Source organism: Anser anser (genome assembly GCF_964211835.1).
Source record: "Anser anser genome assembly, chromosome: 4".
Classification (NCBI taxonomy): Eukaryota; Metazoa; Chordata; class Aves; order Anseriformes; family Anatidae; genus Anser; species Anser anser.
This window is the reverse complement of record NC_139724.1, coordinates 16,985,447-16,998,478: the sequence shown is the minus strand read 5'-3', so window position 1 is coordinate 16,998,478 and position 13,032 is coordinate 16,985,447. Positions and strand designations below refer to the sequence as shown.

Sequence of the window (13,032 nt, the reverse complement as noted above, 5' to 3'; positions counted from 1 at the left end):
TCCTGGGCAGAGAGCATATGTGGAAAACAGAGTAGTACGAGGCGTTGTTGCAAGACCTTTTTTTAATGTTATGAGAAACCAAAGAGGGCCTTAAAATGATGATACAGCCTGCTGGATGGAAACAAAGCTTCCCCTCATTTTGAGTAAGACTTGATCCGAATGCTTCTGAAAAACCCTGTCTCTAGTTCTTTGTGTTTATCCTCCCAGGATAAACCTGGAGCACCTGGGAGGATATGTCAAACTGAAGCAGAGTTTCAGCAATTGGCCTTGATAGGATTCTAGTTTCTTTCTGTATTGTCACCTGTTAAAAACCTTGTCACTGTTCCCTCTTGGGCTGACACTCACACACACCAAACAAAATACCTGGTTTGCAATTCGTAGACTCTAGTAGGAGCTAGTTCTAGAAACTAGAATTGCTGCTCCAGATCGAGCTTCATGTATTTGAACAGGACCACGTTTGCCACCTGGTGTTTTGGAAGAACATGCCTGGAAGCTGAAGCGTGTTTTATATCCGTGGGACTGCCTGCCTTCAAAATGTGTGCGCTCCAGGAGCTGAGAACTTGGAGGGCCAGCATTGCTTGGATGAGCTGAGCCGCCTTAGCACCTGACTGGGAAGTAACAGATGATGACTTCCTGGTAGTCCTAAAGCATGACAGACTCTGAGGCCTGGATTAGATTTTTCATCGGCAATGGGCCTGGTCATGGTGTTAAAATGAAGCACGTGCGTGCAGGATTGTGTGCATAAAGGTCTTAGCACCTCCTGGATGTTAGCACAAGCACCTCACAGCTCTGAGATTCACCAGAGCAGTTCAGAAATGACAGTAAATTCATAGGATGCTCTTGACAGTGCAGACTGACTGACCAAATTCTAATGTGCCTGAACAACTGTCCTTGTCATTTGTCTTTCAGGTCCTCAGGCTCCATCAGACACCAGCTGAGCACATTGCAGCAGTGCAGGTGTTACCATGAGGATCAGGAGGTGTCCTGCCTGCTCTGCAGCTTGTCTTCTGGTCCTGCTAGGTAAACACCAGAGAGAGCCCAAAATGCGGGCAGAGCACCCATTTTAAGAGAGCTGACAAGCCAGTTCCTGTCCATACATGCATCTGTGGAAGAGTACTCCAAATCCAGGGGCCTCTGTGGCGCTGCATGGATGTAAGAACTGTTGCACCTCTAGGCTTAGACTCTGCTTTTTGAGAAATGATGCTCCGGCGAGGGTTTATTATATTTCTCCCCCGACTCGTAGGCCTGCTGGTGGTGGCCTGTTGCTCCGTGTCTATCGTTTACATGTTGGCTTGCACGCCCAGGGGTGACAACGAGCAGCTTGCCTTGCCCAGGGTGCACAGTCCGACTGTGAAGGAGGGGTACGAAGCTATTCTGCAGGAGCGAGAAGAGCAGCACCGCAATTACATCGTCAGCTTGAAGAAACAAATTGCCCAGCTGAAGGCTGAGCTCCAGGGCAGGAGCGAACAGCTTAAGAACGTGCAGGACCAGTTCCCAGACCCCTTGGATGTTCGGCTTGACCCCGGTAACTCAGAGAAGGCCCATGCTAACCTGCTGGCTTTCCTCCGTTCCCAAATAGACAGAGCAGAGGTGCACAGCGGCGTTAAGCTGTCCACGGAGTACGCGGTCGTGCCCTTTGAGAGCTTTACCCTGCAGAAGGTGTACCAGCTGGAGACGGGGCTGACGCGCCACCCAGAAGAGAAGCCCGTGAGGAAGGATAAGCGAGATGAGCTGGTGGAGGTGATCGAGTTAGCCGTTGGGAGTCTGAACAATCCAGAGGGAGACAGCAACGCAAAGCGCCGTGTGTACACAGCCTCAGACTTCATCGAAGGTTTGTGGGCAGGCGGCAGGTTGGAGTCCACGTGCGTGGTGCTGCTGAGGGGGTGCGGTGTGGCAGCACACGTGTCTGAGACAGCGTTAGTGCTGTGAGCCAGTGAGGCTGCCTTGGGCACAGCTGCAGAGTGCCAGCTTTTCTGGGGAGCTGGACTTGGGGACAACAGAGCCTGTCAGTCTCTCGTAGTGACCACCAACGCGTGCTTTGGGTTCTCTCGTCATGGTCACTTCAGAGCTGACAAAGCAAGGAATAAATCACAGGCTGTAATCCCACCTCTGTCACCAGTGTTAAAGTTTGCACTTCCAGTTCAAACCCAAACTCTGGTGTTGCCCTCACTCCACCTGCACAGTTCCACCCGAGGCAACGGGGCCGTGGTGAGACAGGTTCTGAGGGCGGCAGCTGAGGAGCTCAGGAACTCAGCTGATGCCACCTGTAGCCTCAAAAGGCTATGGAAACCTCAACCTTTAAAAGGAATCTCCCATACTGGGGGTGGATTCTAAACTGAGCCCTTGGATTCTTACATGAGGTGACACGTGGCTTACCCATTCAGCGGTGAAGTAATTGAGAGGGGGGGAGTCCTGCACGTGCCTCAGAAGCCTTTGAGTTCTGCAAGGAGTTAAACAGACACTTGTCTTCACTCGTACATACGATACTGAGGCAGTCAGCGTGGATTTTTAAAGTGCCACTTCTAACAACCAGTTTTTACATCCTGCCTTCTGTCCCTCTGTCTGAAATGCCTACTTGTTTCCAGCCAGGTGCTTTTTCCTAGCCAGAGGCACCAGATGTATTCCGGCAGCTGTGAAGTCTGAGCTCTGAGTTAAAAGGACAGGGATGTGTGCAGCAGAAACGTATAGGACAAGATTTCACAGATCTTGTTTCCAAGGGCTCACGACTGTTTCTTAGCGACTAAGAAAGCTTACATCTTGCCTTGTAATATGGCCGTCCTAGTTTCACTTCACGGGAACTGTTACGTTCCCTGTTTGTCGTTTAGTAATGTTGTCTGTGAGAGAGATTTAATCCACAGCTGAGCTAGCTGAGTTTGACAGAGGAGGAGAAACTTGTCTTCCTGATCCTGAGATGATCTTGCTGCAGACTCGGAGGGCTTGTAGGTAAGACGCCCACCTTTTATGGAATGGCTGCTTTGTGCTGAACACAAGCCCCTGTGCTTATCCCGCATTACTACCGATTTTGCTGTTAATTGTTCTCTTCACCTAGCTTTAATGAACAGAGCAAGATGCATCCTCCATGTGATGACCGAACTCTTGCTGTTGTGCGGTGGCCAGTTCCCGGCTGCTCTGCGTGTTTCTCTGGTGACCGTGGTGTGCAGAGAAGCAGATTCCTGAGGCCGTGCCAGGTCACACCTGCAGATGGGCAGGTGCCTCCCACAGCCTGGGCACAAGTTGGTCAGACTGGAGGCCCTGCTGAGGCAGGTCCTGGCTCTCTTCTGGCCCCAGCATTTCTTCCATGCCAGCCAAATTCTTCTTACTCAGAGATGGGACAAGGGCATGGGCGGAGAACTGGCAAGTTCTCCTGCCTGTTAGCAGTTGAGTGCAGCACGGGGCTACTTGCTTCTAGTCTGCTTCCTGCGGCTTGCTCAGTTTACCATTTCAAAATGTTGCCACTGTTTATTATAGGAGCTGTCGTCATACTCTGAGGATCTGAACAAGCACGTATGAGTGTTTGGCACCAGTTGCTTCACAGGGAGAGGCTGAGGAGAAAGGAGGAGACATTTCTTGCTGTATATTGCTCAATATTTCACTGAAGTTACCTTTCTCTTAGAGCCTGCCTTTATGCACACACAACCCAGGGGCTTTGCCTGCTTACCAGTGCTGTCCTTGAGGAACAAGGCAGAAACCGGTGTGCAGGCAGGCGTGTGGAAGGGATGCATGCTGCAGCTCTGCAGTGCTGGCTCTGTGGTTTGTTTTCATGCACTAATTGCCTCGTTGACTTACACATTCAGTAATGAGTGAATTCAGAAGGAGGGAGCCTCACCTGCAACTCGGTGTGAGCTCAAGAAACCTGCCTTGTGTCCTCCCCTGCAAGGCAGGTGCCTCTGTAAATGAAAGGTAACAAATCCTTATTCTTACTCAGCTGTGCAGACTGATTTGTTTGCAAATGTAGGGATCCACGCATTCAATCTGGACACAAAGAGCTGATTTGGCAGAAGATCTCCCTGCAGAGTTGCTTTGGAAGTTTGTCACCTCTTGGCAGTCTTTCCCACATCCTCCATTCTCCAAGAACAGCAAAAACTGCAGATCAAAGCACTAAACAAATCCATTGCGCTGTATATCATGAGGAGAAGAGAGAGGGGTTCCAATTCTGCATTTCACGTATCAGTTGGACTCAAAACTTGCTTTGGAGACAACCCCTGTGTAACAAGTTAGTAACAGGCTGGATTTCGTGGCAGCTTCTGGCTGCTTTGCACCAGTTGAGCAACACAGCAACCATGAGTGGTGTTACCCAGCCAGCAGAGCCAGCTGTTTCCATTTTCTAGAGCTGCCCCGCGTAGCTGGAGCTTTCTGGGAGATGTGACCCAGTTCTGCATTGGAAGTAATAACACTTAACCCTCTTTTTGTCATCCAGCTGCTTCAGAAACAACAGCACACGTGAGCTGCGTGCATCCCTTATGTTAAAGATGGGGTTCCTGCTTTTGCCTTCAGGTTGGGCAGGTGGAGGGATGACACAAAAATCAGGTAATCGTGGTCAGGGATGGATTCAAAACCTGAACTGCTGCTGTTGATGTGAGACTTCTTTGTTTCTACCCAGTTCAGCAAGGCCTTTGACACCTGCTTTAGTCCTCTTTGCTCAAGTGTGCTGCTGATCCTGACTATTACTGGCATATCGAATGATGCAAGTAAACCATGTTTGCTTGAGGCTCTTGTGTGGATTTCTTTATTCTTGTGGCTCGCACCTGGTGCCTGCCATCACTTTTTCAGTGCTAGTTCATTGCTAACATGTACCAATAGGCAGAGTGATGGTGTGCTGCAATAAACTTCATTAGGGTCTGTATCTCTTTTTATTTTCTCCATTTTGTACCTTTACTCTTTGCAGAGTATTTCAGTATTCTTCAAATTCTTACATTTAAGGAGAAATATTTTGTCTCTGTGGCTGCGATCCCTAAAAATAAGTGTATCCTCTGCAGTTTATAGATAAAACTACTTGTGTGTGGGAATTAGACTGTGACCTTACTACCATACACCTGAGCTAAACTCCTTCTCAGCAGATCTGCGGTTACGTGAAATTTGGCTAGGCTTCTCAGACAGTTCTCCTTCCAGGAGTAATAGCTGACACATGGTGGAATTTTCCATTTTTTCTCACTCAAAACCAAGAGAACCACACCTTCTCCCTGGAGCCTGAACCACATCCGTCTGGCTGCTGCTCTGTTCCACTTTTCTGTTCACAGAGGCACTTGGGCTGTTCAGCTGCTCTGAGCCTCCCCTCAGCCACCTCGTTCCTCCCACTTCTACACCACGTTCACAGGTTTTCTGCCACAAGGAGTTACTAAGAAACAACATGGAAAAGATCCTAAACAGGCAAAGGATTGTTCTGTTTCCAGTAGAAAGCCAGTTGCTCAGTGGGCAGAATAGCAGGTCTGATCATTAATTTATGTAATTGCAGCAGAGCTGTTATAGATTTGGAAGTCATTCATTTTCTCAAAGACGGAGGTAATAATTTGAAGACTCTGAAAAGCCTGAGCAGTGTTAAAAAAGTGAATGTAATCACTGTCGGAGGATACTCTTTCACGATAGGAACAGTTCCAATAAAAAAACTCTGTGCATTGCTTCAGAAATGCCCTGTCACAGCACTGTCAAATATGCTGCATCATAAGTTTTCTACCTGAAGTGTGTGGCAGGCTAGTGATTGGAATGTTAAATGAGGTCTGAGACAAATGAAGAGGAGTGGCTTCGCCTTCTCAAATTGTTAGGTACTGGGGATGGGCTACCTGAGGCAGTTTCTCCCAGGAAGAAGACAGGGAGAAAGGATGATGCTCTTCCCTGAAGGATATGATGCTGTATCCCTCTCTCTGGAGAGGGAAGACCACTGTAGTATTGAATTATAAAGGGAACAATGAATACTGATAAGTCCTAAAAGTGGTTCCTACGGCATCCAGCAGAGTATCAGCAGTGAGCACCATTCCAGGGACTGTTTCTATTGGCAGCAGAAGACCATGAAACCTACGGTCTGTGGAACTGAGGCTGAAATTGGCATTCACTGAACAGCATTTTGATAAGATTGCATGACTGTGTGCTAGCTGTCACTTCCATATAGGTCTCTGAAGCTTGTTTGCCTGCCATGATGAGTAGAGATTGGGTATTTCCATTTCTTCAGAGTGCCCTGGGAATTGCTGTTCCAAAGACTTTACATTTACTGCTCTTTAGTCAGTCTTTCAGCCCAAGTCTCTTTTTTTGCTCTCACTTGTCCTTTTGCTTCATATTAGGGCTAGTCTCTGCTGACCCAGGGCTTCTGGTCACTTACCTTTTTATATTGGGTTTCCACAGGCTTTTTTTCTTGCCTCTGAAAGGAGCAGTGCGAATCCTGAAACACAGCTGCTGTAATGGAAGCAAGAGGTGATTGATTGATTAACCTTCTTTTGCCCATAGTGAACATCTAGCCTTTCCAAGGTACTCTATTTTCAGGAACAACCTTTTCAGGAAAGGGTTTTTTTTTTGTTTTGTTTTCGGAACCTTTTTCTTCCCCTCCTTGTAGTTTATTTCTTAAACTTGAGACAGTTTGCATCTTTGAGTGATGTAAAAATTCCCAATGGCATAAGTGAAGCCGTGCCTTCAGAAATGGAAAAAAATCTTGTGAAAAGCAGGATGTTTTGCTGGGTGAGTCCCCACAGTGACTCAAGACATTCAGGCTCATTTCCAGGGCTTGCTGTCTGACCTTGGGCAAAGCACTTTGTTCCCTGTTTCTAAAAAAGCTGCATAACTTTCTGTCAGTTTAGGTGCTTATCCTGTAAGAAAGGAAAACAAGCGGTGTAAATGTGAACTGAGAATAGCTGTGTTTAATTACATGCATTAAACTCGCATACAGTTCTCTTTAAGATAAAATGTTAGGATTATAAATTCCTGGATTATCACCTTGCACAAAGAAGCCTTGCCTTCACCTAGGTTGCTTCTCTTCAGCTGTACTAGAAATCTTCAGCCAGAACAGAACTGAGGTGTTGGAAGAAGCCCCTGCTGATGTTTGTATAGTACTAGGAGGGGAGCCTTGGGTCGCCACATGCAGTCTGCTTTAAGCTGCCTCTTGTTTATTTGGCAAAGCTCACCTCGTTCCTCTAATACAGTATATATCTCTGGGGAAGAGGTGCTTATGGGGTTATTGTTTCTTGGCTGGAATAGGAGAGGATGTAGAAAAGAGTTTTAGATGTTGCCTGGTAGATATTAAGTTGGATAACTTAATTTGGATCTTTGCTGTTATGACAAATATTAATTCACTATGTCAAACGTAAAACATTCCTATCCATTTCTCTCTGGAGAAAATGCAAATTTAATTTATTTTTTTGTTTGTTTGTTTAGCTTAATAGCTTTTAGTCAAAAGGCTATGTTACCCTGCCACAACACAAACTTCCTTGGCAAGACCTGTGTTCAAAAACTGTAAATGAGTGCACCCAGCCATACACTCAGATTGGCAGCAAGCTTTCTGTCAGAATAAGTGAGAGAGCTGAATTGAAAGCCCCAGTTTCCATTCTCTGACCACCAGGAGGAGGAAATGCACAGACTGTTTGGTCAGCATTCAGATGATCTCTAGTGCAGGTTCAAGTTCAGTAACAGATGTAGTTTATGGTCTGTACCTTGGGCAGACTGTATAGAAAAAGCTAGGGGGAATCAAGGGCAAAGTTTTACAAGATTGGCAGCAAAATAATGATGGATCTGCTATTTCATTGCATTCGTCTGCTATGCTTGAGGAATGGAGCATTTCTTGAATAAGCTTCTTTTAAAAGAAAAACACAACGGGAATAACAGATAATTTTTCTGCGTATAATACTAACCAGCTGAAGTCCTCACTTAAGAATAAACACTTAGACAATGGTAGTGAAGATGGGGCAGTCCGCAGAACTCACGCTAGATAAAACCACACCTCATGAATCTGTTGGATGGTCTGGGCACACCAATGTGAGACCTACAATGCAAGATGAAGAGCTTGTGTCACTTGGCCATTCAGAGGAGACTTTGACCTTGACTGCCACAAGAAATTTTTGCAGAGCCAATGATCTACAGGTCAGATGCACAGGAATGTTATACATCAAGGAATAACTAAGATGAAAGAAAAAAAAAAAGCTATTGTTTTGGTTAAGCTGTTCTTCATAACCAGGTGAGAAGGAAAAAAAAAATCAAGCTGAGGCATTTTCTTCCAGGTATGTTTTCCTTGACTCTTGAATTCCTGAAGAGATGGAAAGCAATGCTATTACACTATTCCACTGATGAAGCTGTGAGTATTTTTACTGCAGGTGTAACTACTTAGAGCTAGCATTTCATTTTTCCTTCTTAAACTTAGTGGATCTAAGAAAAAGCTGTATGCACTGCAGGCCCTGAAGTGTCATGTTGATCAGATAAAATCTCTAGCCTCTTTGCCAACTACATTGTGTTTAAAGTATTGAGAGAGGGAGTTAGGAGAATCTTATCAAGCAGAGATAGAGCGCTGACAGCATTAAACTAGGATGCTACTTAGTGTCTTTGCTAACTACGGTGCATTGTGCAAATTAACTAAAGCAAGAAGCCTTGGGCCCCTTACCAAGGTCAGTCTCTTAATAAGAGTGTGAGCCTGTCTTAAGAAACTGGCAGAAACTGGTCCTGCGGATGGACAAGAGCCGAGGAGCAACTGAGTCTGTGCAAAGACAAGAGGTCAACTAGCGTTGATGAGGAAGAGTCATCAACCTTCATCCCCACGACCCCCGACGACCACCACCAGGAGACACTGTGCAAGCACAGATGGGAGGAGCTTATGGAAATGACTTCTTGGAACTATTTTTAATATGAAGCGGGGATAGGTTATGAATATGTATAGGCACATTGTGAAACTTCATGCATATGTAAGTCTTTGCTGCATATAACCAAGGCAAATTGCCACATCAGGTGCGCACGATTTTGGTGGGACTACCCCCCGTGTTGCCCAGCTCTGAATAAACATACCTACTTTACAATCTTACTGACTATGGAGTCCATTTTCCGCAAGTCAGTATCAGAATAGTATTTCAGTAGGACGTGACCGTTACTTTTACAGTTCATGCCAGCTGTCAGCGTGGGACTAATTTCACCCATGGAATGTGTTAAAAGCTCATTCTATATAGGAAATAAACACATCCAAAAGTACGGACCACCTAGTACAGGAAATCCTGTCCAGAAACATGTCTGTGGACTTCCCTTACCTTAGCACCAGCTCTGATGAAGCAGCTTTGCCACGTCTGGAGTTTCTTTGAGCAGAAGGTGCAGAGCACCTCCCAGAAATGAGGAAATTAATGTGTTGATCAGGAAATTGTTTTTCTGAGAGATGGCTTAGTTGCTCATGCTGCGGAGAGGCAGGTTGCCTTTCGCAATATCTGCATCACCATTACCATGCATGCCGTGTGCTGGGGTGGAGGCTACATGCCTGCAGCGTGCCGTTGGATCAGTCTGAAAGCTAAGGACAGTATGTCTGCTGGGTTATACTGTGTGTGAGCAAATGGTAACCTTCGGGGGTTTGTAACTCAGCCAAGGCTAGGAGCGTGCTCGTCAGAATACCAAATGAGTCCTGCAGCCCAGGCTGTGTTGCTGCCAGAGTGACCGCCTCCTCCAAACGACAGCAAATTGCATACTGATTTAATAGTAAATGTCTCGTGCCTCTGCTGCTTTTTCAGCTCAGGTGTAGCACGTTAAGACTGCATCCTTTCCCTCCCATACCCCAGAGCCCGTCTTTAATTCAAAAACTTCTCTTTTGTCTTCACGCAGGGATCTACCGCACAGAAAAAGACAAAGGCACGTTGTATGAGCTGACTTTCAAAGGAGACACGAAACATCAGTTCAAGAAGATTGTTCTATTTCGGCCGTTTGGTCCTGTAATGAAAGTCAAAAATGAAAATCTCAATATGGCTGACACACTTATTAATGTCATTGTGCCCTTGGCCAAGAGAGCTAGCAAATTTCGGCAATTCATGCAGAATTTCAGGTGGGTCTCCGTTCCAGCACTGCCTCTGCTTTATCTTGCTTATCTTACTTGCAAAGTAAGATGCAATTTCAGGAATTATCAAGGCCTCCCTCGGTAAAAGTTATGCTACTTTACATAACATCTCACTGTGCCATTAAGAAATCATTTTTGAGATTACAGAGACTGAAAGGCATCTTAATGCACTGTTTAGCAGTAAAAGCAATTGTATTTCAGTCATCAGGGTTTCTGATTTGCATGTACCTGGCTTATGTGTCTAAATCTGGTTTGCTGGGGCACACACTATTATGTGGCACTTGTAAGGATATCGTGCCGTTAGTAGCAGAGGAACACTGCAAGTGGAAAAAAAGGAATTTAGTGCTCCCAGACACTTTGCCAGGCCCTGTTTGAGAAAGAGATTAAGGCAATAAGAGGCAGAAAGGAAATGTATTTGAAATTCATGATAGTTAGTTTTAAACTCCTTTTCTTTTTCAGCATAGATGTGCTGTTTGGAGGGAAAACTTAATTGAGATATAGTTTTACATAGCTGCCCAGAAAAGACTGTCTTAGCAACAGATACTGACTCTTGCAATGGGATTTGTTTTGCTAATTACAGCCATCTATAAATAGGCTCCTTGTCTAAATTAGCCATCTGATAAATGCTTTTTTGGGATGGGAAAAATCACCCTCTGGTCATGCTGATCTCTCTGCTGATGATAGGAGAAATCTTGCTGACTAAACATTGTGCAAGTGAGGCATGATGTCTATTGCTAGGTCAGATTGGTTGTATCCTTAGGCTGTTGGTTTGATCTCCAGTTTTTATTAGATTTTAGGAAATGTTCCTTAACAAAATGCCAAAACTCTGAACTTGGAAATATCTGTTATAAAAACAAGGTTAAGAGGTAGAGGTCATATAGCTTGTTAAAAACCCTCTTCTCGTTCTTTTCATATTCTCTGAAGTGCTACATTCAATGCCTGCCTGATCGTTCTTGTGGCTGAATGGGCTGTTTGAGCATTGTCCTATTATTATAGCAAATGCCACTGAGAGAGTGGATGATAAATGTGCCTCAAATATAGTCCGAGGTCCCTTCTGACAGGCAGTGAGCCCTTTTGTCAGTACAGAGACCCTCGTCAGTGAGTCATGCCCTCAGGAATGCCTTCCAAGATCCACCTTACTCTGCCTTCAGCTGATGCTGGTTGCTGAAGAAAGCTAACTTGCAGGACAAGTCGTAAATCTGTCTCTGTTTTCTAGGGAAATGGGCATTCAGCAGGATGGGAGAATTCACCTCACTGTAGTTTACTTCGGAAAAGAACAAATGAATGAAGTCAAATCTATACTTGAAAATACCTCCAAGTAAGTATCTGAATTGCTGATGTACTGTTCAAACACAGCACTCGTACCATGAATTGGAGGCTAATTAGCTGCCCAAATTTGTAGCTGCACCAAAACGTCCTTGACTGCATTGGAGAAAACATTCTTTTGCTTCTATCAGATAAAAGCAGCATTATCCTGACAGTCCCAGATTTGCAGTTTCATGGTACTGGTCTCTATGGCCACAAAGCAGATTTTACTGAATTTACCTCTGTGCAGCTTTTCTTTCAAACTGGTAACAGTGCTCAGGCGCAAACTTTCTTACTGCTTTTGAAGATGTCTCTTTAACTGTTAGGCCTGAAGTCTGACTCCCAGAGTCAGGTGCAGACAATTTCAGTAGAGCACACAGGACCTAGGAGGTTTTGGCCATCTAACCAAAAGGTCTTGGCTAGATCTTTTGTAGCCCTTAGTTATAATTTCCACGCTGGAAGAAGATCCTTATATAGACACAGTAATATGACCACAGGTATTTTATATCTGCCTGCTGGCAATATTTTTTGTCTGTCTAAGCCTTGTTGGGATTTTTGTGAGATCTGCCCAAGGAAAGTCTCTGACAGGAATACTAGCGTAGTAATAAGGGAGTCAAACTCTGGATGTAGACATAGTGGAAATCTCCTCAAGACTTCAAGAGGTCATCTCTTCCCCTAAACTGCTCTGAAAACCCCGATACTGTAGATTTCTAGGTAAGTTTTTTCATATTGGGTTCCCACCCCCACTCGTATTAAGAGCTGGAAGGAGAATGTAAGTTGCTGACTGTTTTCTTTCTCCTAGATCAGCCAACTTCAAGAACTTCACCTTCATCCAGCTGAATGAAGAATTTTCCAGGGGCAAAGGATTAGACATCGGAGCTCGAGTCTGGAAAGGAAGTAACGTTGTTCTCTTTTTTTGCGACGTGGACATATACTTCACAGCTGAATTCCTGAACTCTTGTAGATTGAACACACAGCCAGGTACTGCTGCTCATTAAGTACAGAGCCTTTCAGCAGGTTTTTAGCTATTGCATAACAGCCTCACCAGAGTATTCTAACATTTGAATTGGTAATGAAGCTGCTGTAAATCATTCTTGAAACTTAGAGAACTAATTAAGACACATATAAAAATTCCATTGCTTCTTGGCTTTTGAAAGGTTACAACACCCCTGCACCCACTGTGAGTGAATTCCTTGCCTTCAGTATCTCTGCTTTCTGGAACCGGATCCTTGTGTTGATTTTATCCTCTCATTCTCATGCAAAGAACATAGGCTCGGTTGAAAATTTGTATCACTATGTCTGGTTTTGGTCCAGCATGGAAAGCATCCTGGAGGAGCATGAATTGTGTTTTATGCAGCTTTTTAAAAAATAACTTACTGTCATTTCCAGGAAAGAAAGTGTTTTATCCTGTTCTCTTCAGCCAGTATAACCCCAGTATAATTTATGGCCACCAGGATTCCATCCCATCTTTAGAACAGCAGCTAGTAAGTATATGTTCTTCCGAATGCCTGTTTTTATTTGGACAAAGCTTTCATTTTTTAAAAAGTGCGTGTGCTATTGGGTAGCATTTCCCTATTCTTTGTGCACAGTGAGGTGCACAAGACATGTGCCATGTAGACAAAATTAACTGTAACAGTCACCTCATTGTGAGTTCTGCAGTTGTTTCCTAGGGAAATATATCGGTACCAATTATTTTAACCCTTGTTGGAGATTTTATACATAGAACCTGAGAA

General features: G+C 44.8%; 1 protein-coding gene across 12 annotated transcripts in view; it reads left to right on the top strand.

Annotated features, from left to right (window-relative positions):
- Positions 1 to 13,032, top strand: part of CSGALNACT1 (chondroitin sulfate N-acetylgalactosaminyltransferase 1) — a gene marked incomplete at its 3' end in the record, with an annotated part of 54,017 nt that overhangs the window by 31,343 nt on the left and 9,642 nt on the right. For all 12 annotated transcript variants that reach the window (XM_083833141.1, XM_083833139.1, XM_083833147.1 and 9 more), the window contains 5 exons: positions 910 to 1,831; positions 9,766 to 9,982; positions 11,211 to 11,312; positions 12,102 to 12,280; positions 12,689 to 12,783. In XM_083833141.1, coding sequence (XP_083689267.1) covers positions 1,198 to 1,831; positions 9,766 to 9,982; positions 11,211 to 11,312; positions 12,102 to 12,280; positions 12,689 to 12,783 — 1,227 coding nt within the window. In that variant the 5' untranslated portion in view covers positions 910 to 1,197. The remainder of the gene's footprint in view (positions 1 to 909; positions 1,832 to 9,765; positions 9,983 to 11,210; positions 11,313 to 12,101; positions 12,281 to 12,688; positions 12,784 to 13,032) is intronic.